The sequence below is a fragment of the Schistocerca piceifrons genome, chromosome 2, assembly GCF_021461385.2.
Source record: "Schistocerca piceifrons isolate TAMUIC-IGC-003096 chromosome 2, iqSchPice1.1, whole genome shotgun sequence".
NCBI classification, from domain to species: domain Eukaryota; kingdom Metazoa; phylum Arthropoda; class Insecta; order Orthoptera; family Acrididae; genus Schistocerca; species Schistocerca piceifrons.
The window spans coordinates 472,484,272-472,508,831 of NC_060139.1; the positions used below are offsets into that span (position 1 = coordinate 472,484,272).

The 24,560-nt window shown below is 39.0% G+C and overlaps 1 protein-coding gene across 2 annotated transcripts in view; it reads right to left on the reverse strand.

The window, feature by feature from the left end:
* LOC124776967 (enoyl-CoA hydratase, mitochondrial-like) overlaps positions 1 to 24,560 on the reverse strand; it is a 60,249-nt gene that overhangs the window by 16,608 nt on the left and 19,081 nt on the right. For both annotated transcript variants that reach the window (XM_047252206.1, XM_047252207.1), the window contains exons 2-6: positions 21,754 to 21,954; positions 15,625 to 15,749; positions 12,827 to 13,031; positions 5,498 to 5,617; positions 5,144 to 5,211 (exon numbers count right to left, since the gene is read on the reverse strand). In XM_047252206.1, the coding sequence (XP_047108162.1) occupies positions 5,144 to 5,211; positions 5,498 to 5,617; positions 12,827 to 13,031; positions 15,625 to 15,749; positions 21,754 to 21,954 (719 nt within the window). The remainder of the gene's footprint in view (positions 1 to 5,143; positions 5,212 to 5,497; positions 5,618 to 12,826; positions 13,032 to 15,624; positions 15,750 to 21,753; positions 21,955 to 24,560) is intronic.

The following is a 24,560-nucleotide window of genomic DNA, read 5'->3' on the forward strand; positions in this document are numbered from 1 at the left end:
ACCATTAATTCCCAATTGGTGGTGGACACCTATCCTTTGCCTCGTGCTGATGAATTGTTCTCCTCCGTGGCAGGATGCCAATATTTTTCGAAAATCGATCTGTCGGAGGCTTATCATCAGATACCACTTGATGAGGACTCCAAACGGTTGGCGGTCGTCAACACCCCGTTTGGCCTTTACCAATACCAGCGGTTGGCCTTTGGAATATCCAGTGCCTCGGCGATATTCCAGCGTTATCTTGAGCATGTCACGTCGACAATTCCTCATTGTATTAATTACCTGGATGACATAATTGTCACAGGCCGCGGCACGAAGGAACACTTGCACAACCTTCGCACCCTCTTTCTCAAATTCAGGTCTGTGGGCTTGCGTTGCAACCTGGCTAAGTCAACCTTCTTTCAACCATCCATTGAGTATGTGGGCTACACCATCTCTCGGCACGGTATCCAGCCACTAGGAAGTTTGGTCCAAGGTATCGTCAACTTTCCTCGGCCCGCTTCGCTGAAAGAGTTACAAGCTTTTTTTAGGCAAGATAGCCTATTACCACCGGTTCATTCCCAGGGCTTCCACTATAGCCCACCCCCTGTACTGCCTTCTGCACAAGGGTGTTCCTTTTGATTGGTCGCCTGCATGCGAGCGAGGGTTCACCTCGTTGAAGGGCCTCCTCACGTCTGCCCCTTGTTTGGCTACTTTTGATCCCCGTAAGCCGTTGGTCCTGGCTACAGACGCTTCGCAATATGGGGTGGGGGCGGTCCTGGCCCATCGCAACGCAGATGGTTCCAAGCAACCACTGGCGTTTGTGTCTAAAACACTTAGTCCCGCACAGGCCCATTACTCCCAGGTGGAAAAAGAGGCTTTGGCCATCGTCTACGCTGTTACAAAGTTTCACCCTTTCTTGTATGGCACGAAGTTTCAGTTAATCACTGACCATAAGCCGTTAATATCGTTATTTGGCACCGCCTCTCAGATTCCGGATAGGGCGGCCCACAGACTACAGCGCTGGGCCTTGTTCCTCTCTAAGTACCATTATGACATTCATTTTCGCCCTACAGGACAGCATGCCAATGCCGACGCTCTTTCCCGTCTTCCGGTGGGCCTGGATCCTACGTTCGATCGAGAGGAGATTATGTGTTTTCATTTGGATGTGGCGTCCCGCCAAGCGGTTGATGGCTTCCCGATCACTAGTTCTCTAGTCGCCAGGGAAACGGCAGCTGACCCGGTTCTCCGGCAAATAGTTCGCCTCATTCAGCAGGGGTGGTCATCCCGCCCTCCGGGCCGGGCCTCAGACCCTCTTCGTAATTATTTTCTTCTACGGGACCGCCTCTCGGTCTTGGAAGGCGTTCTCCTTGTGGCTACCGATGATACAGCTCCTCACGTGGTTGTTCCTGCAAGTTTACGACGGGAGGTCCTCACGTTATTACATGCGGGGCACTAGGGTATTTCCCGTACTAAAACCTTGGCTCGCAGACATGTGTACTGGCCCGGTATTGACAGAGAAATTGAGCACTTGGTGGCCGCCTGTTCCCAGTGTGCGAGCCAACAAGCATCTCCCAGGGCGGCATTCTCTTCATGGCCACCGGCAACCCAAGCATGGGAACGTGTTCACATCGATTTTGCGGGCCCGTTTCTCAACGGTTTTTGGCTCATTGTCATTGGTGCTTACTCCCGATTCCCATATGTGGTTCGCTGCTCCTCAACCACTTCCGAAGTTGCAATCCAGGCACTAGCAAAAATCTTTTCTGTGGAAGGTCTGCCAATCACCCTGGTCTCGGACAATGGACCGCAGTTTATTTCGCAGACCTTCCAGGATTTTTGTAGGCGCTTCGGTATTCGGCACGTTTGCTCTCCCCCCTTCCATCCACAATCGAATGGGGAAGCTGAGCACATGGTGCGCACATTTAAGACGCAGAAGTATGTGCACGAATTTCCTGCGGAGGAAGCATTGACGTTTTTCTTGACGGCATACCGGACCACACCAATGGGAGACCGCAGCCCCACAGAGCTCCTCCATGGGCGTCAACCTAGGACTCTGCTGCACCTCCTCCGGCCTGGTCCTCGCCAGTCTTCACAAAACGGAGTACCTGGTTTTCCACTGGGTATGTCGGTCTGGGCCCGTGGGTTTGGTCGCAATCCACGTTGGCTACCAGCGGTGGTCCTGTACTGAAATGGCCGCCGGCTCTATACCTTGCAGGCGGGGGACCGGGTGGTACGTCGTCACCAAAATCAGCTACGTCCACATTCGGACACCCACCCTCCGCCCTCTCAGACACCGGCTTCCGCATTGCCGGCACCTGTGTTGGTTTCGCAGGGGACATTGCCTCCTCACCCCGCTGTGCCTCTGCCGCACTGCGATGGTCCTCAGCCTTGGCAGCCTCCAGTAGCTCCAGCACCGGCATCGCCATCGTTCGAGATGCCCCAGCGAGAGCCGGCCCCCCTAGCGGGCCCGGTTTCTCAGGAGGTTGGTTCACCTGTGGTCGTCCCTTCCCCTTCGTCCCCACCCCTGGGTCTTGCCCCTCCCGGGGTGGAACAGGATCTGGAGTTCAACAGCTTGTCGCCCGTTCTGTCCCGGGCACCAGTTGTGGGACGTCGGGGGCCTCTTCGTGTGGGTCACTTCCAGCTGTATTCGAAGGTTCCAGCTCGAGGGTTGGCAGATCGACTCCGGCCATCCAATGGATGTGGAGATCATTGCTCCTGCCCGACGCTCCACCTTCCGATGCAGTGGATCACAGTGGCTTCACCCCCCGAAGGAGGAGGAGTGTAGTAGCCACCAGAAAGATCGCAGGAGGCGCACATTGGCACGGCGCGTCACGGACGGTAGTTGCCGCAAGTAGAGTCCCGTCCACCAGAGGGCACGCGAGAATTCGGACGCGACCTCTGCCGGCATGACAACAACAACAACTCCGGCAGCACGGGCCGTGCCCAGTCAGTTAACATCGGGCATGCCTAGGACACAGTCCCGGTCTACGCTAAGTGCAGTGCGACATAAACGTGAACAGTGTTACTACACCTGCAGGCTTGTGTAGGCACAATATCTTTGACCTTTGTCTATAAGCTGCTTCTAGTCCAAGCGGCACATCGATGCAACTGCTCATTTGTGAGTTGTGCTGCAATAAGTTAACAAGTATTTGTGTCTCTCGTCATGGATATGGAACTGCATAATACTGCACAACGGTATTACTTTTTGCATTAAACTGGGTGAAAACGCGACGAAAACTTATGGTAAGCTTCAGACGGCTTTTGGAGAGGACATTATGTCAAGAGCTCAAGTTTTTCATTGGCATAAAATGTTTAGTGAAGGCAGAATGAATGTTGAAGATGAAGACCGCAGTGGACGGCCATCAACCTCATGGACGGATGTCAGCTTGGCCAGGGTGCGTGAACTCACATGATCTGATCGAAGATTATCCATGAAAATGATTGCAGAAAAATTGAACATCAATCAAGAAACAGTTCATCTAATAATAACTGAAGATCTTGGTATGAGAAAGATTTGTGCAAAAATGGTCCCCAAAAATCTCACACCACAACAACGAGAAACACGGAAAAATGTGGCAGCCGATCTGTTAGAGCAAGTGGAAATCAATCCAAAATTGTTGAGCCATGTTATCACTGGTGATGCAAGTTGTTTTTTTTTTCAGTATGATCAAGGGACAAAATGCCAAAGTTCACAATGTTGCTCAAAGGAATCACTCAGACCAAAAAAAGCTCGCATGTCAAAGTCAAAAGTGAAATGCATGCTTGTGTGCTTCTTTGATTCCAAGGGAATTGTTCATAAAGAGCGGGTGTCTCCTGGACAAACAGTTAACCAATATTACTACAAAGAAATTTTAGAAAGACTTCGTAAAAGAATTCACCAGATATTGCTCCGTACGACTTTTTTCTATTTCCAAGAGACGGCGGTCAAGGGACACCATTTTCAAACAACACAAGATGTCCAAAAAGCTGTGACGAGGGTCTTGGACGATATTACAGAACATGAGTTCCAGAAATGTTACAATCAATGGCAGAAGCACTGGAAAAAGTGTGAGCAATCAGAAGGGAACTACTTTGAAGGAGACAACACTAAACTTGACTAAAAAGGTAAGCAACTTTTTTTTCACATCAGTCTCATTACTTTATTGTCGCACCTCGTATAAGTGCAGTGCAGAGTTGTCTGAGCCTCAGGTTTAAGTCTTCACTTTGGCACCAATTTACAGGGCTGCAACTGGTTCTGGGTATGATGCTGCCTCAGAGATGCTGCCTCAGAGGTGCTACCAAAACTGTACAGAAACTAATACTTGTTGCTGAGGTGACAGTCATTTGAAAAGTTCCTACATTGCCTCCCACAATTATGAGTTCAAAGTGATCAGATGTAGTGCATCAACAGATGCTAATGTCTCAGGGTTTCCAGGGAAGTCCAGAGGCACTAGAGATGTTCAGCTGTTGCCGCCCACTGCAGCAATCCAAAAATTGTTGACTGTGGACTATGCTGGCTGATGATGAACAGGAGTGAATTCATCTTGTTATTGCACAAAATATGCACATTCTCTGTCCGTTTACTACTAGGCAAAACTATACAATAACTGGAAATAATGTACCAATGAATGCAGCCAGAGCCTAATACTAGAAATAAACCACAACTATGACCAAACAAGAAGACTGTTGGTGGCTCTAAGTTACAAAACTGAAATTATGGTCTACTGAGAATCAGAACTATCCATGGCATCTGTTAAATTAGGGGCGAGGGCCATACTACTAAATGCTTTCACGAAACAAAAGTGCATGAGGACTGACTTATTAACCACTATTATTCTCCACATGGTCTGAAAAATAAATTCCCTGTCACAGAACATGAAATAGCCTGCTCACATCTTCCAGATTTGATATTCATGAAATGTTCTCTACAGAGAGAGCTATACTAATTCATATACTGAAATTATATGCGAGTGCAACTCAAACTTTCATAAAGTTTCTTTCACCTCATCCCATCTGCTAGATCATTCAAAGAATAGTTGTAGTCAGGACCAAAGTATGTAGCAATTTATAGTGCTAATGATTGATATAATTTGTTGTGTGTAAATTTGTCTTACTTAATAAAGAGCAAGTTTCTCAAGTTTCCTAAAAGCAGATGACCATAATATCTCTCTTAATTAACTGAACTTACTGTTGCAAATGTTGCATGGAATGTCCTCTTTTCAAAGTGAAGGCCTTCCTGAAGAGTTGTTTCAAGAGCTGAAAAATATCAACATTTTTGTTTACTTGTTACATGTCTCCCTCAAAATTATTTTAAAACTCTATCCAGTTTCTGTTTAAATGAGAATGTATGTAAAGATGATAATGATTTTCATCAGTTACTATTTCAATATGATTACAACTGTGCCTAAATAATAGGAAACATATCTGTATTCTGGTTTTATAAGATCTTCGTATTTCATTTCTCATAATCAAATACTATTTTAATAATGGTCCATTTCATTTTAGTACATTATTATCACACTTCCCAGAAGTGTGTACTTACCAGTGTTTACTGCTTCTTTGCACAGAGACACAATCAAAGGTGAATGTGAAGAGATCTTCTCAGCTAATTTGATGGCTTCACTCATAAGCTGACTGGCAGGGAACACTTTGCTCACAAGTCCTGTAAAAAGTCTCACATTGTGCATTGTGTCCCTGATTCAGTATTTATGATACAAATTATGTCATCTGTAAAAGAGCAGCTGTGCATGTCTCACTTAGGATAATAAATGCACAAAACTATTGAACATACAAATAATGGAAACTCTAGGTTGGAATGCCAACAATATTAGGAAAACGATAGATTGTTACTCACTTTAAAGATGACCCACTGAGTTGCAGACAGGCACAACAAAAAGACTGTTACACATTATAACTTTTGGCAAAAGCCTTCTTTAGCAGAGAAAACACATCCACATCCACACAAGCAACCACACCTCACATACGTGACCACTACCACTGGCACTTTGATGGGAAATACCGGTGAGAGGTGCTTGTGTTTGTGTTCATGTGTGCGTGAGGGGTGCTTGCTTGTGTGAATGTGTGTTTGTTTTCTCTGCTGAAGAAGGCTTTGCTGAAACTTATAATGTGTATTGGCCTTTTTGTTGTGCCTGTCTGCCACTGAATGTGTCATCTTTCCTAATATTGTTAAACATAAACACAAGCTTAACAGTAATTATTCATATGAAAAACAGAGAAACAATTCTCACTCTATCCTTTACATTGTCAAAATGCAAGACATAGGAAAAATATGAAGGAATGGAACAGCTATTCTCTGTCAAAATCAGCACAGCTCATGCAGTTATTTAATTCATGCAGTGAGAAGGACAAGACCAATCTAAAGTCATTGGACACTTGCCACAACATAATCTGCAGAATTTCTTTAATGAACAAAGAAAGTATCAGCTGAATCACAAATTTCAGGCATATAACTGTGGATGAAACTATTAAGGATCTTATATTTAAGACACATGAATTCTGCATTGCAGTGGAATACCAAGTAAGATATTAAAACATCATGCAGGCTTAATTATTATACTAGTTGGTAAAACAAGCTGTACACCATAGTAATTTTCAGTATGCTGTGAGCTTTTTGTATAAAATTTACTTAAACTTATATTTTTTGACCATACATTCGATGTATTACAATTGGTACATGTTGTGTCATTACATATGAGCCTTGACATTTTGATTCTGCTATGACATTTATATAGTGTGCTTTACAATTTAGTTCACATATAGAACATATTACAGGATAATAAATATTTGCTTTTGCAGTGTATTAAGTTCTTGTTTAAAGTTTATGACTAATTCCTTTACATGTAAATTTACATAGGTATTTATTACATATCAAAACTAAATGACAGTTACTTTCATTTTCTTGCTTTGTGTCTATCTTCTTTTTGGATTTACCTTCCAATGATCAGAAAATTCATGTATGGAATAAAATGGATCTTTATGCAATATTTCTCTGACTATGTGCTTGAAGGCTTTAATGCTCATTATTTGGCTGATATTGTTTGAAAGACAAATGAATAGGTCCATCCCCATATATGTTACACATTCCTCATAACAACTTGTCCTATGCTGAGTTGTTTTTAGTTTCCACCAGTTTCTTGTTTCATGTTGGTGCAGTTCCTCATTTTTCTTAAAATGACTAACGTTTTTCTTGGTGTATGCTAGTACTTTATAATGTTTGTTACTGGTAAAACATTTAGCAGTTTGAATTTTGGTCTGCATTTCATCTGACATTTCTCATTGGTCATTATGCCAATAGACCTTTGCTGTATGGTAAGTACCTTCTTTATATTTACTGAGCGTCCCCATGGTTATATTCCATATTACTTAATGGATCAAAGAGTCAAAAGTAAAATATTTTGAGGACTTCAATATTAACAATTTTGGCTAACTCCATTAACATATAGTAGACTGAATTTATTTACTATTTCTGATATGCATGTGCTCTGTCCATGTTAATTTATCATAAAGTCACAAACCTACAAATTTTTCCATGGTACTTGTTCAGATTTGTTCTCATCGATTTTTATAATTTTGTTTATGAAGTCCATAATTTTTTAACTATCAGTTTATTATTTCTAAACTATTTATTTAGTCTACATAAAAGTCTTTCAGCTTCATTGTGGCTCCTTCTAGATTGATCCCTTAGTTAAAGTGTTGGTGTCCTCTGCAAATAGGCTATATTCCTGTTGGATATCATGAGGTAAGTCATTAATATACAATATACTAAAAAATCTCTAGAACACTTCCTTGAAGCTTACTGTTAATGATCTTCCCCACGTCTGAGTAGTGTTGCCTCTCACCCCATAGAATTTTAGCTTTTATAGAAAAATTTTGTGATCATCTAAATCAAAAACTTTTGATAGGTCACTGAATACATCAATTGTTGATTCTTCCATGTCCCTGTAGTACACAGCCAACAAGTTATTGTGTTGCTGAAGCAATGGATTAACCTGTCTGGAATCTCTGTTGGCTTCTGAATAACATATTTTGTGATGTAAAGAAGTTCCTTGATCCATAATACAGAATATGTTTGAAGATTTTTGACATTACTGGTATAATACTAACAGGTCAGTAGTTTTCAGGTTCTATAGAATTGACTTTTTTGTGTAATGGTGGGAACTTAACAATTTTTAAACTCTCAGGATATAGTCCATCCGTGTGAATTCATTAATTCTGTTGATCAATGGTTTAACAATAAATTTAGATGACAGTTGTATTTGAGATATGGTAGATGTTCTGAGTCTTGATGTTTTCTAATTAATCTATTATTCTGCTTACTTCTTCCTCACTTGTTGGAAACAGATATATGGATTTCTTAGTGGACATGAAACATTTATATCATTTGTTCTCGAAATTTGAGATATACTTTGTTAAATATTTGCTTGCATTTACAAACTAACCATTAAATGCTTTGGCTTTGGCTGTAGTTTCTGGGTTTCTCTGTAAAGAATTGCTCCAGCTGATCTCCTTGGGGCTGCTTCTGAACTTATGGTCATTCACATTGTTTTTGGCTTCTTGTCTGAGATGATAATTACCTACCCAATAGCAATTTTCATATATTTTGGGGTTATGGTGTAGATTTTTTTAATTTTTCTTATAGTGCCATAAAAATGTATGCAATTAGTTTTATATTTACTAATGCTGTGTGTCACTTTAAACCTTTCTCTAGTAATAATGATACCCTATGCAATCCAGTTATTTCATCTTTACATCTACTTTTGATGGGAATAGTTCATCAGTATATTCACAATATCTGGTTATGAAGAAACTAAAACTGTTTATTCAGCCTTTGCCATTTTGGATTTCAGTCCAACCTTTATTAGCCAGATTCTGACAGTAGGTATTTATGTTGTTGACATACAGTTTTTGTATTTAATATAGAGTTTCCTAGGCTTCACATTTTGTTCTACAGGGATTACTTATTCTTCCTGATCAGGCAGATAATTTTAGTTGCTGTTGCTATAAAGTTACCTCCTGATTGTTGGTGATAATACAATTCATAACAATACCACTGGCCATAATAATTCTAGTATAGTCATTGGGTATATTGTGCAAATTGTAAGAGATGAGTAGTGAGCAAACATCCTATTTCAGTTTGGATACATTACTATAATCAGTATAATCACCGCAGTATATTATTTTGTAGTTACCTTTGTGACTACTCACCTAATTTAAACAATTTTTTTTCAAAAATTCCTCAGCTCCTGTTACCCTTTCCCAATTCCTGTCCCCTTCAAAGTGTGCTGCTCCCAACTGTCTTCGATATATCATCACATGCCTAGCCTGTCTACCTGCCACCCTTCCCTCCTGCATTCCTAGCCTAGCAAGTACTGTTTCTTTTTGTCTGTGTCTACCAACGACGCAAAACTTCTGCTTTTTGGTAAGACCAAAATTATATAACTTGAATCATGCCATAAACCAGATCTATATCAATTAACTTGGCAATAAATAGTTTAGCAAAAATTGAAAAATAACAAAACTAAAGTTCACATGATTCCAAGACTATAGTGTTGAACTACTCCTTAAACTCAAGTTAATGCTCAAAATAATGATGAAACCTCATGCACTTACGGGCACCATTATTGCCTCTGAACCCTTTGACATCCTTTCACCTACTGTACATCTTTCTCCACTTTTATCACATTTCCTTCCTTCCTTTATTTCTTTATGTTTAACATTGAGAGGTGGAGGTTCAGTCCACTTTTTAAATTTATATTTGTCTACTCTAGTACAATTGCTCCTCTTTTGGGGGCTAGTAAATACAACTATAAGATAAAAAAGAAAAAAAGAGATTCACCATGGAGGAATAATCCAAATGGGATGAAAATCAGCAGATGTGATGCACATGCACACACAAATAAATGATTACGGTATCAGAAAGAATGGATCATTTAATCAAGAAAAAGGGCTTCACAAATCGAGCAACTCAATGACATATTGATCCACCTATGGCCTTTACGCAGCATTGATCTATAGAGTTGCTGGGTGTCTTCCTGAGGGATATGGCACCAAATTCTGTTCATTTGGTGTGTTAGATCATAAAAATACTGAGTGGTTGGAAGCACTGCCCATAATGCTCCAAGCATTCTCAACTGCGGAGAGGTCTGGTGACCTCACTGATGAAGGTAGGGTTTGGGAAGCATGAAAACAAGAAGTAGAAACTCTTGCAATATGCAGATGCATATTGTCTTGCTGAAATGTAAGCCCAGGATAGTTTGTCACGAAGACAATAAAATGGAATGTTGAATATTGTTGACATACCACTGTGCTCTATGGGTTCTGCAGATGACAACCAAAGGGATCTTGCTATGAAATGAAATGGCACCTAAAATCATCACTCGTGGTTTTCAGGCCATATGGTGGGCAACCGTTGTGTTGGTATCCTATCAGGTCCAGGAGGTATCCAAACATGTCTTCTCTGGTCATCAGGGCTCAGTTCGAAGCGGGACTCATCACTGAAGACAATTTTACTCTTGTCAATGAGATTCAAGGCTGAAGATGTATCTGAGATGCTGCACAGCAGTAGAATACCAGTGTGAATGTCAACCACCACATTGCCCATCAGCCAGGAGTGATGACCTGGGGTTACATTTCCTCTCATAGCAGGACCCGATTGGTTGTCATCCACAATACTCTTAAGCATGGCAGTACATCAGTGATATTCTATGCCCTGTTTTGTTGCTTTTCATTGCAAACCATGCTGGGATTACATTTCAGCAAGATAATGATCGCTCCCACACAGTGAGAGCTTCTACTGGTTGTCTTCATGCTTTCCAAATCCTACCTGGGTCAGCAAGTTTGCCATATCTCTCCTCAATTGAGAACTTTTGGAGCATGATGGGCAGTATCCTCCAACTATCTCTGGATTTCAATGATCTAACATGCCAACAGGACAGAATCTGGCACAACATTCCAAGACATCCAACAACTCTATCCATCAATGCCAAGCTGAATAAGTGCTTGCGTAGGGGTCTGAGATGGACCAACATGTTATTGACTTGCTCAATTTGTGAACCTCATCCTCTTGAATTGTTGTTGTTGTGGTCTTTAGTCTTGAGACTGGTTTGATGCAGCTCTCCATGCTACTCTATCCTGTGCAAGCTTCTTCATCTCCCAGTACTTACTGCCACCTATATCCTTCTGAATCTGCTTAGTCTATTCATCTCTTGGTCTCCCTCTACGATTTTTACCCTCCATGCTGCCCTCCAATGCTAAATTTGTGATCCCTTGATGCCTCAGAATGTGTCCTACCAACCGGTCCCTTCTTCTTGTCAAGTTGTGCCACAAACTCCTCTTCTCCCCTATTCTATTCAATACACCCTCATTAGTTATGTGATCTACCCATCTAATCTTCAGCGTTCATCTGTAGCACCACATTTCAAAAGCTTCTATTCTCTTCTTTTCCAAACTATTTATCGTCCATGTTTCACTTCCATACGGGGCTACACTCCATACAAATACTTTCAGAAACGACTTCCTGACACTTAAATCTATACTTGATGTTAACAAATTCCTCTTCTTCAGAAACACTTTCCTTGCCATGTTATATCCTCTCTACTTCGACCATCATCAGTTATTTTGCTCCCCAAATAGCAAAACTCCTTTACTACTTTAAGTGTCTCATTTCCTAATCTAATTCCCTCAGCATCACCCGACCTAATTCGACTACATTCCATTATCCTTGTTTTGCTTTTGTTGATGTTCATCTTATATCCTCCTTTCAAGACACTATCCATTCCGTTCAACTGCTCTTCCAAGCCCTTTGCTGTCTCTGACAGAACTACAATGTCATCGGTGAACCTCAATGTTTTTATTTCTTCTCCATGGATTTTAATCCCTACTCCAAATTTTTCTTTTGTTTCCTTTACTGATTGCTCAATATACAGATTGAATAACATCAGGGAGAGGCTACAACCCTGTCTCACTCCCTTCCCAACCACTGCTTCCCTTTCCTGCCCCTCGACTCTTATAGCTGCCATCTGACTTCTGTACAAATTGTAAATAGCCTTTCGCTCCCTGTATTTTACCCCTGCCACCTTTAGAATTTGAAAGAGAGTATTCCAGTCAACATTGTCAAAAGCTTTCTCTAAGTCCACAAATGCTAGAGACATAGGTTTGCCTTTCCTTAATCTTTCTTCTAAGGTAAGGCGTAAGGTCAGTATTGCCTCACGTGTTCCAACATTCTTGAATTAATCATACATTTTTTCTGAAATTATAATCATATATTTTTCTGTACATGTACATCACATCTACATATTTCTGATCCATTCAGATAATTCCTTCATAGTGCATTTTTTTTCTTTTCTTTTTTTCTTAGAGTGTAGATACTCTTTTATGAATGCATAAGAGAGGGTAAAGACAACAGAATGGCACCTTCTTGTGATTTTAGTTTCTGTCACATTATTATTATGATAAGGTACAACCCAAATGCAAATGAACCTTCTGGTGCTAGATATTTTCAAACAGGAATGGCGACACCATTCTCCAGAATGGAGAGGACAGAAATGATTGTAAATGGGAAATAATTTTTGGAGCAACTCAGGATATACCATATCATTTAACAACATTTGTCATGTGGAAAACTTGATTAGTTAAATTTTTATGCTCATGTAAATCAGTTTATTGTTGTTGACTGATGAAACAGTGCACCAACGTAAAAGTAATAGAAACTCTTAGCTATATTCCTGTTGTTACATAACAATGCTGATGAAACAGCAATACTAAGAAACACATGCAAGAGCACTATTTAGTTTTGTTGCAATAATTATACATCCATTTGTTTCAAATAATAAATTTTTGGTGAGAAATTTACCCATTTTCTCTGCTTCTTCTGCAGAAACTGGAGTTCCAGTTAAGCATATTTCCATAGCTTTTGATTTACCAACGGCTCTTGTTAATCTCTGAGTACCACCAGCTCCAGGTATTGTACCAATTATAATTTCTGGTTGTCCAAAACGAGCTTTATCACCAGCATAAATAATGTCACACATCATTGCCATTTCACATCCTCCACCAAGCTGAAATATTATTTCAATCTGTTTATTTTTTTCTGCGTATGTCCTATAACTACAGTTGTTAAAGAAACATTTGCAATCATTGTAATCTAAACAGAAGGATATAAGATGTTTATCAGTTTGTAAAAGATATAGTATGACATTCTTGATAAGATGTCCATTGAGTTTTTCGTGCACTTTTGATGAAACCCACCAGTGAAAATACAATATTGAGGGTGAAATTTTAATAAAATATTGGAGAGCATAACAAAGTGATATAAACTGATCTCTTCAGTAATTTCTTCGTGCAGCCCTGATAAACTCAATATGACTGATAACCAGGTCTACTCCCTTTATCACCCAACACCGAGTAGACTAATAATTAAATGAAACTCTATGGTTCTGTAGATGTTTTCAAGTCTCAGACATCTATGATGTATATAAACAGACTTAAGCTACTTATGAAAACTTCTACCAAGGCTGGGATTTGAACTCCTGCTCACTAGGCAGATTTGCTAACCACAATGCCACTCTTGATGAAAGCACATATGCCTTGGTTTCAGGCAAGCTGCACCATTTTGTTCAATGCTGAGGTGCTATTCCAATACAGTTGGAGAGCCTCTGCAATGCTGTTTACATTTAGGAGGAGTACTAAGAGGACTGCAGCATGAATGGGAATTTTGATTGAGGAGGTGAGTGTGCTAGGGTAGTCCATGCAGTAGTGCAAAGCCATTGTGCCAGGGTGGCATAGGGATAAGCACATCTGCCTAGTGAACAGGAGACCTGGGTTCAAATCCCAGCCTTGATAAAAATATTCATTCTTCACTTTAGTTTGCATATATGCATTAATAATGTCTAATATATTTAATTTTATTCATGCAAAATTTGAATGGTCAAGTCCTTATATTGCCTCATAAGAAATCTAACATGACATTTATGTATTATGTCATATGCAATTGCTTGTAATAGTGACCTAAGTCATATCAATGATTACTATGCTATAATTACTTATTCAATGTTGAGAATCCAATCTCCTGGTTATTTACAGATCAACTGTTGTAAATATCTGATTTCATTGTGTGAGCTGATCCATAGGATATCACATTGGATAACAAAGTGAAGAGTTCTTATCCCAGCACAAAAATGACAATGATAACAATGATATTTTCTTTTTTCTGGGTAAACTTCAGCTCTCCGCCACTATAAAATTCTGTAGTTTGGAAAGTTTATTCCCAAAGCAAATTCATTAAAAAAAGGAATGAGAGGCACATTTCAAATGTGATAATATTTTTCTTGAATATGATCCAATAAAAGGCCATCCAAAAAATTGCCAGCACAAACAAAAATTCAAACTGGATGATTGACAGTAGAAGCTTTATAAAATAGCTGACTTCATAGGGATGTCCAAAGAAAGGCAGTATATACACTACATTTTACAAAAAGGACTGACTAAACAGATGCACAGTTTGACATTTGTTGAGTGCTGACCAAAGTCAAATGTGGAAAAAATTGCAGCAAAGTTTGGATCATTTTAAAAAGAATCCAACAGAGTTTTTGAACTATTTTGTGATTGTGGATGTGGTGTAGTCCCACTGCACCATGCCACAAATGATATGGCAAGCAAAGCAGCAGGTGGAAGCCAGGGATCCTGCATCAAAAATAAAGTGAAGTCAATTTCATTTGCCAAAAAGTATGTGATCAGTATTTTTTAGGGTGCAGAGGGAATTCTTGTCATTGATCAGCTTGCAAAGCATAAAACAGTAGTTAATGAATAATGCATATGTTTAGTGGCTTAATTGAACGAAAATGTCTAAGAAGAAACCTACACTGAAAAATGGGAGAAAACCAACATTTATTACGATAGTGCACCTGCTAACATAGATCCTTTGGTTGTGAGAAACTGAGGCATTTGAAGTAAATATTATTAGAGCATTTACCCTAGTCTATAGATCTGGCACCTCCCACATCTAAAGAAATTTGCTGGAAAACATTTTGCACCCAGTGAAAAATTTATGGCAGCTGCAGACAAATATTTTACAGATCTTCAAGAATTACTCTTCAGGAGTGAATCTAGTCAATGGAAAGATGGTGGAGGAGTGAATTTACCCAGTAGGGGACTACATTTAAAAAAAAAGGCATTTTTTAATCTAAATTTCCAGGCTTGAGTGACTGTCATAATTTTCACCTCACCATCATAGGAAGGTACTTATTGTTCTCTGTTTCATCTGTCACTGTTGAGCTGCTGGGAACTATTCATTCCATATCCAAATCTGGATTAAAACTAAATTAAGGTGTCAATTGTTTCCAGCATTTTAAGGCAGAACAAGAACAGAACCAAAATTATGAAAAACGTTTGAGTTATGACGTAGTCATTTCTGCTCATCTTTCAAGATTAGAATCAAGTGTAAACATTACTTATACCAACAACATTACAATATATTCCTTACAAATTAGATATATGTGTTAAGGTGTGAAGCATAAACTGCTTTAAGAGAAAGAGACTTTACTAAGTATGACATTATCATCTAAAATTAAAAATGGGGGCTATGATGGTCAGTACACAGCTACTATAAAGACAAACATGGACTTCCAAAACAATGACTCAGAAAAAACTTACCGCATATCCATTTACTGCTGCTATCACAGGTTTGGTACAGTGTGAAATTCTTTTCCACTCCCCAAATAAGCTTCCCCGCATGACAACAGAATATGTTTGGTCCAGCATTTCTTTTATGTCAGCACCTGTTTGAAAGTTCACATAAAATGTTGAGTTGAGAAATAGAAATAATTCTAAAAATATAAAATAACAATTATTTACCTTAACATATATTTCAGACAGTGGAAAATCCAGGAAGGCAGTGTGGTTTCGGTTCTCTGAGACTGCAGACATGTGTGCAACTTGCGTTTGCATGAGTGAGTGTGTGTGTGTGTGTGTGTGTGTGTGTGTGTGTCTACTACTGACAATGGCCTCAATGGACGAAGCTGTAATTGTGTGAATCTTTTTGTTGTGCCTATTGCGACTCAGCAATTCCGCTATATGGTGAGTAGCAACATTCCTTCTTTGGTACTGGTATTGTTAACACATATTTGATCTTTGAAATGGAGTTGTAGGCATCTGGCAATTATCTGTGCTTCTGTATACTACATTAAGTACTATAAGCTACTTTTCAGAAAGAAGATGTGGAAGAAGAGACTTCGTGAGGGACAAATGAATATTAGATGTAGTCTTTACATGTTTGGTTTAGGGCAATAAAAGCAGAAAATACTATAGTAACATTTTTCATTGGTCTTAGGCAAAGATGTAAGAGTATGAGCACAATAGCACTAGTCATAATGTGTTTTTACTATGATTTAGAGAAATTGTCTATGATGGCTGTCTGTCTTTTAATGTATAGTAGTAGTAGTAGTAGTAGTTTATTCATCCAGAGACAATTTACATTGCATGGATTTCGTCAAAAAATACATAGTATATATATACACACATATAGGGTGAACAATCTATACAAAATACAGATGTGCATAGTGGACTACATAACATCAGACCACATTGAAATAGCATGTACAACTTTGATTATTTACATTGATGTATGAGAAAGAATTTTTACATGGAATACACAGTTGACATTTAGATATAACACATACAATTCTAGCACTTTTGTACATATTATTTATTTAGATTATAGCAACAGTCAGATAAAAATTACTATTGGCACAGAGTACATCAAAATAATTGTTTAGTATGAAGCTATTCCAGGTATTCTTTTACACTATAATAGCAGTTGGTCATTAAAAATATGAATACTGCTTCTTTAAATGAAGACAATTTTTTCATTTCTTTTATCTTTACCGGTAGTTTGTTATACAATCTGCTTCCTTGTATGTTTGTTTGTTTCTGCGCCAAAGCCTTGTTAACTCTTTTTATATGAATGTCATTGCACTTTCTTGTGTTGTAAGTATGTAGATCCGAGTTGGATTGGAAATTGTTAATATTTCGTTTTACATTAATTACGCTTTTCTGTATATAGAGGCATGGTAGGGGTAGAATATTCAGCTGTTTAAATAATTGCTTTGAAGGAGTTAGCCTTGAACTGTTGGTAATTATTCTAACAGCTCGTTTTTGTAGAGTGAAGATGGTTTTGAGATTTTTCTTACTATGACCCCAGAATATGAGGCCATAGGTAATAGCAGAATGTATATAAGCAAAGTAAACAGCTGTGCTACATTCCCTACTACATACAGAGCTAATAACGCGTAAAGCAAAGCAAGCAGAGCTTAAATTATGTGAGAGATACAGGATATGGGATTTCCAGTCTAAATTTTCATCTATATGTACACCTAAGAATTTTGTGTTTTTGAAACTCTCACAATTTCCTTATTTTGTATTCTAAGATCTAGATCAGAGTGTGACTTTGCTTTCCTGTAATGGATATAATTAGTTTTAGAGATATTTATGGTTAATTTGTTCACTTCAAACCAATTTTGCAAATATTCTATAACTCTGGTTGCAGATGTTGGCAATACCCGGTTTATGTCAGTTACTACAATGTTTGTGTCATCCGTAAACAGGGTTATATGAGTACCATTTACTGGAATCTTGATATCATTTATGTAAATAAGAAATAGGAGAGGTCCTAGAACACTCCCCTGTGGTACCCTTATTGGCACAGTCTGAATATCCGATCTGTAAACAATACTTTGGTTTTTACTGTTTGTTGTTGCAATTTCTACTACCTGTTTCCTATTATGGAGATATGACTGAAACCACTTTTTAGCTACTCCTCGTATACCGACATATTCTAATTTGTCTACCAGGATATGATGTTGGACAGTATCGAATGCCTTTGAGAGGTCCAAATTTATTCCTATTGTACTGTTGTTCTTATCTACCCCCGTTACAATATTTTCAATGAATTGGGTGATGGCTGACTCTGTACTCATTCCTCTGCGAAAGCCGTGTTGGTTTACAGACAATAGATTGAATTTCTCGAGGTAATTTGTAATTCTGTTTTTCATGACTGTCTCTATTACTTTTGAAAATACCGATAATAAAGCTATTGGTCTATAGTTTCCCACTTCATGTATATTGCCCTTTTTATACAATGGTTTTACTTTTGCAATTTTTAATCGTTGTGGAAAGACACCTTCTGAAAATGATATGTTTATGATGTGTGAGGGTGGGTCTGATATGACACTAGCACATCTCATCATGACTGAGCAAGGTATCTCGTCAATCCCTGAGGACATTTTATTCTTCATTGTTTTTATTATTCGATTAAATTCCAATTTGTTTGTGAGAGGTAACAATAATGAATTAACACTTTGTTCTTCTGGGATTGATGTTCTGCTAATCTTAGAACAATTTTTATGCAGATTGATTGGACTATTTATGAAGTAGTCATTAATGTAATTTGCTAAAGTACGATTTCTGACTAGCACACCTTGATCATCTTTTAAAACAAAGTCCTCTGGATTTCTAATATTTTTGCTTGTGCCAATTTCTTTTTTTACTACATTCCATATAGCTTTTGATTTGTTTGCTGACCCAGCAATTACACTGTCATTGTGCATTGTCTTGGCTTTTTTGATCACCTTCCTGTAAATTTTCTTGTATGTCTTAACATAATCTGTGAAGTGTTCATCTTTGTTATCTTTTTTGAGTTGACTGATATGTTTTAGTGTTTGACTAGATACTCTAATAGCAGGTGTTATCCAGTGGCTTGTGTTCCTAGGCATGACATTGATCTTTGTGAGCTTTTTTGGGAAACACATCTCAAATAGGGACATGAATGTACTAGAAAAAGCATTGAAAGATTCCTCGGTTGTTGTTTGTGCAAAGACATCTTCCCAGGTTTCATTAGCTAACAACTGGATGAAACTATTTACTTTTTCTGTATAGAAGTGCCTTTTGTATCCCCACTTATAATTTACTGCCTTGGGGATAGAGTAATTTATGTATGTTAATAGTGTATTGTGATCCGAAAGACCTAAGTTTACGTTTAGTGGCTCAGTGATACCATTCTCCATATTTGAGAAAATATTGTCTAAAAGAGAAGATGACAGTTCTGTTATTCTGGTGGCATCTGTAAAGAGTGGTTTCATGTGGAAGCTGCTGAGTATACTCAAAAGCTGTCTTTTTTCATCACTTTCAATTAACAGGTTAATATTAAAATCTCCACATAAAAATAATTTCACTTCATTACTATAGAAAGTGGTTAATGCTGCTTCTATTTTTTTGAAGAATATGTTTTTGTCACCCAGTGGAGATCTATATACTGTAATGACAACTAGTTTTTCACTCTTCTCCTCAGTTTTTAACTCTATGGCACATGATTCAAAATGTTTTTCTATATTTAGATGGGCCAATTCTGTTTTCACTTTGAACTGCAGTCCTACTCTAGAGTAATTGCATACCCCACCATTTTTAAAAACACTTCGGCAATAATGTGTTGCTAAATTAAACTTGCTTATATTTATGAGACTTAATTCACTAGCCTTGCACCAGTGTTCAGATAAACAAATACAAGAGACATCAGCAAGATTATTTAAAGCTACTTCTAGATCTAGTACTTTGTTTCTGAGGCACTGAATATTCTGACTCATTATCCTGACTGTTTTGCAAGTATTTTTTCTTTTGTCATTATCTGGTAATGTGCTGCTTTTTCCATAGTATTTGTGACTTATCTGCAAATTTTCTTGCTGATTTGTCACAATCTTTTCCATTTCTTTGTCTGAAGCCATAAAAAATCCTTATTTAATGATGTAGATTTACCTTGTCTTTGACTCCTCCTTAGGCAGTGTTGTGTTGCTGCAACTGTTGTTGATGGTTTTGTTGCTGCTGCTACTGATGTTGTTGGTTCAATTGCTGCTGCTGTTGTTGCTGCTGGTGCTTCTGTGGCCGGAGGTGGTGGTGGTGGTGGTGGTGGTGGTGGTGGTAGTGGTAGTGGATGTGGTGGTGCTGACAGGATTCTTCGTGCTGTTGCTGCCTTTGATTCTTTTATTGGCACTGTTTCTGTTGGTGGTGGATCTGTTGTTGTAGTATCTGTTGGTTTTGCCCTGTAATTACTGACGCCTGTGGTTTCCTTCCTCTTTTCTGCCAGTAACTGTAGTGGAACTGCTACAGTTGTTGACACCATTTCTGCTTCTGTTGCTTGTGCTGCTGCTGTTATTGGTCTTGTTGCTTGAGCTGGTTCAGATGTTGCTGGTTTTGCTGGTGCTGCAGTTGTTACTGAATTTGATCGTGCTGCTGTAGCAATTTGTGGTTCTGCAGGTGCTTTAGTTGTTGTCTCCAAGACAGATTCACTTCCTCCATGGTTGCTTCCAGTAATGTATTGGTAGTTAATTACAATGGCTGGTACTGACTCATAGATACTTTGTTTTTTATATGGTTCTAACGTTTCGTAAATTGCTTTTCACAGAGATGACTTGCCTTTTCTATTCAGGTGCATGCCATGTTTTGTAAAGCTGCATCTATCCAGGAAATCGATTGATAGAAATCTTATGTTTGGGTACACTTTACACGCTGTTTGTATCTGTTTATTTGCTTCCTTAATTTCGGCGCTCACACATGAAGCAGATATGAGGTCATGCCTATGTGGTATACCAATAACAGTTACTTTTTGGTTTTTTATCGAACTGAGGGCACTTTTGAGACTGATAATAGTTTTACTTCTTCCTCGTCCCTGGAGGCTCCCTTCCATTTGGGATTTATGAAACATCACATGCAAATGAATGAAGAAGGAAAACTATTTTCCCTCTTTCTTGAATGTGTCAGATCAGCTCATGCTCTTTAGTAGTAATAGGGAATTAACTATAGCTAATAATAATGTGCATATATGTGAGTGAGAATAGGGGAGGGAGTGGGTGACAAGTAAGAGAATGGGAGATGTGTGGATATGTATGCCCTCTGAGGAACACAAATTCAAAAGAACTACATTATTTCACTCCCTTTTTACATATTCATCAGCTGCTCATTATACAATGAACAGTTGTCTTTACTATTAAACAATGGAAGGGAGTCAAAAGTGAACAAAAAACATCAGTATTTTAACCAAAAAAGCCAAAATTATAAAAACATATAATAATATGTACCAAAATCAAACAACAAAGGAAAATATAAAATATTAGCAAAATCATAAACCAGGATGGCATATAACAATATTATGAAAAGAATAGTTGCTACTCACCATATAGTGGAAATGCCAAGTTGCAGATAGGCACAACAAACAGACTGTCGGAAAATGAGCTTTTGCCCAACACAGCCTTTGTTGAAAATAGAAAACAAACACACACACTCATGCAAATGCAACTGACACACACATGGCCACAGTCTCTGGCAGCTGAAACTGCAGCAAGAATAGACTAGTCTCTTACTACGACATAAGTATTTTTAGGGAATCTGTTTCGAATGTCATGTAAGATTTTTTTGCCTAGAAGCCAATTTGATACATTTATAATCAATAAATTTATACAAGATTCTAAACTGATATTATGTAATCAGTTCACCAACCTCTTACAGCACAGCAGATATTTGTTAGAGGAGTACCCTAAATTTAAGGATGAATAAAAAGTAGCATCATATTTTCCATTTTGCTGTTTTTGATATGAAATAGGCAAATTACTTTTTGTGATTAGCATTAATGAAGCAAACCTTGTCCATTGTAAATAAGAATAAAATATTTGTATTTCATTTATATTCATTAACAACAGAGATAACTATTGTGCTTCATATTGATTCACAGTTACTAACCTGCAGCAAAGGCTTTTTCATTCCCTGTGATGATAATAGCCCCAATTTTATCATCCTTCTCAAATTCAGCAATAGCTTTATCCATTTCCAGTATTAAATCAGTACATAAAGCATTCAGTGCTTTTGGCCTATTCAGCTGGACTAGACCAACATTTTTCTTTTCACCTAAAGTGTCAGTTAATATGTACTGGTATGATGCACCTGAAACAAATGAGAAGAATGTAAATGTTCCACATTTGATTTCATTGCATATTTCAAGCTGATGTAATCTCTTGTTTAATACAACAGAAAACAACATATTCTTTGAAATGTACATAACATTTTCAAAATCTATGGTAGCCAAAGGAGCTTTGAAATAATTTTCTTCACATGTAAATGTGTGTGTGTGTGAGAGAGAGAGAGAGAGAGAGAGAGAGAGAGAAGCTACTTTGGTATGTATCATATATACACATAAAAAAAAAAAAAAAATTCACCACACCAGTTCCCAGAACTCCTGAAGATTGACATTGACTGTGGATATTGTATCAAAGACACAGTCCCTTTGACTGTTCAGAGCTATCACTAAACCCACCCAATGATGTAAACAACCATGCATGAGCATCACCTATTAGATGGAGGGGGTCCGACAGGCAATCAGTTCCAGTCATTCCGCCAGGAAGTACGTACACAGGTCACATTGTCTGTAGTTCAACCATGCCTAGACAGTCAGTCCCGCGGTTCAATTGCATCTGCATTGTTACTTTGTGCAGGAAGGGCTCTCACCAAGGGAAGTGTCCAGGCATCTTGGAGTGAACCAAAGCAATGTTGTTCGGACATGGAGGAGATACAGAGAGAGAGGAACTGTCAATGGCATGCCTCGCTCAGGCCACCCAAGGGCTATTACTTCAGTGGATGACTGCCACCTACAGATTATGACTCAAAAGAACTCTGACAGCAACAGCACCATGTTGAATAATGCTTTTCATCCAGCCACAGGATGTCATGTTATGACTCAAACTGCATGCAATAGGCTGCATGATGTGCAGCTTCACTCCCAATGTCCATGGTGAGGTCCATCTTTGCAACCATGACACCATGCAGCGCAGTACAGATGGGCCCAGCAACATGCCAAATGGTCTGCTCAGGACTGGCATCAAATTCTCTTCAACGATGAGTGTCGCATATGCCTTCAGCCAGACAATTGTCGGAGACGTGTTTGGAGGCAACCTGCTCAGGCTGAACACCTTAGACACACTGTCCAGCGAGTGCAGCAAGATCTACATCTACATCTCCGTAACGCTTTCGTGATTACTAAATGATCCTGTAACAAACCGCACTGCTCTCCGTTGGATCTTCTCTATCTCTTCTATCAACCCCATCTGGTACAGATCCCACACTGCTGAGCAGTACTCAAGCAGTGGGCGAACAAGCGTACTGTAACCTACTTCCTTTGTTTTCGGATTGCATTTCCTTAGGATTCTTCCAATGAATCTCAGTCTGGCGTCTGCTTTACTGACGATCAATTTTATATGATCATTACATTTTAAATCACTCCTAATGCGTACTTCCAGATAATTTATGGAATTAACTGCTTCCAGTTGCTGACCTGCTATTTTGTAGCTAAATGATAAGGGATCTATCTTTCTATGTATTTGCAGCACATTACACTTGTCTACATTGAGATTCAATTGCCATTCCCTGCACTATGCATCAATTCGCTGCAGATCCTCCTGCATTTCAGTACAATTTTCCATTGTTACAACCTCTCGATACACCACAGCATCGTCTGCAAAAAGCCTCAGTGAACTTCTGATGTCATCCACAAGGTCATTTATGTATATTGTGAATAGCAACAGTCCTAAGAACTCCCCTGTGGCACACCTGAAATCACTCTTACTCAGGACTGGCATCAAATTCAAGATCAAGATGGAGGTTCCCTGCTGTTTTTGGGGTGGCATTATGTGGGGCCAACGTACGCCGCTGATGGTTATGGAAGGCGCCGTACCGGTTGTATGATACATGAATGCCATCCTCTGACTGATAGTGCAACTGTATCGGCAACATATTGGTGAGGCATTCATCTTCATGGATGACAATTCACACCCCCATCATGCACATCTTGTGAATGACTTCCTTCAGGATAATGAGATTGCTCGACTAGAGTGGCCAGCATGTTCTCCAGACATGAACCATATCTAATATGCATGGAATAGATTGAAAAGTGCTGTTTATGGACGACATGACCCACCGAGCACTCTGAGGGATCTATACTGAATCACCATTGAGGAGTGGGCAATCTGGACCAACAGTGCCTTGCTGAACTTGTGGATAGTATGCGTTAGTGAATACAGGAATGCATCAATGCAAGAGGACGTGCTAATGGGTATTAGAGATAGCAGTATGTACAGCAATCTGGGCCATCACCTCTGAAGATCTAGCTGTATGGTGGTACAACATGCAATGTGTGGTTTTCATGAGCAATAAAAAGGGTGGAAATTATGTTAATGTTGATCACTATTCCAATTTTCAGTACAGGTTCTGGAACTCTCGGAACTGAGATGATGCAAAACTTTTTTTATGTGTGTATATGGTTATTTTAATGTGTATTTACAATTCATCTCCAAACCCCTCAGGGTGTGCTACTGCTCGTGTTAAGCTCATGACACTGGATCATTGTGGCTCATCTGTGAAGGGTAGAGATGATGTGATATCATCAGCAGGTAGCTATGGGTTGGGGTGGGTTGTTTGGGGAAGGAGACCAGACAGTGAGGTCACTGGTATTAACAGCTCCACTAGATTAGATTAGATTAGATTAATACTAGTTCCAT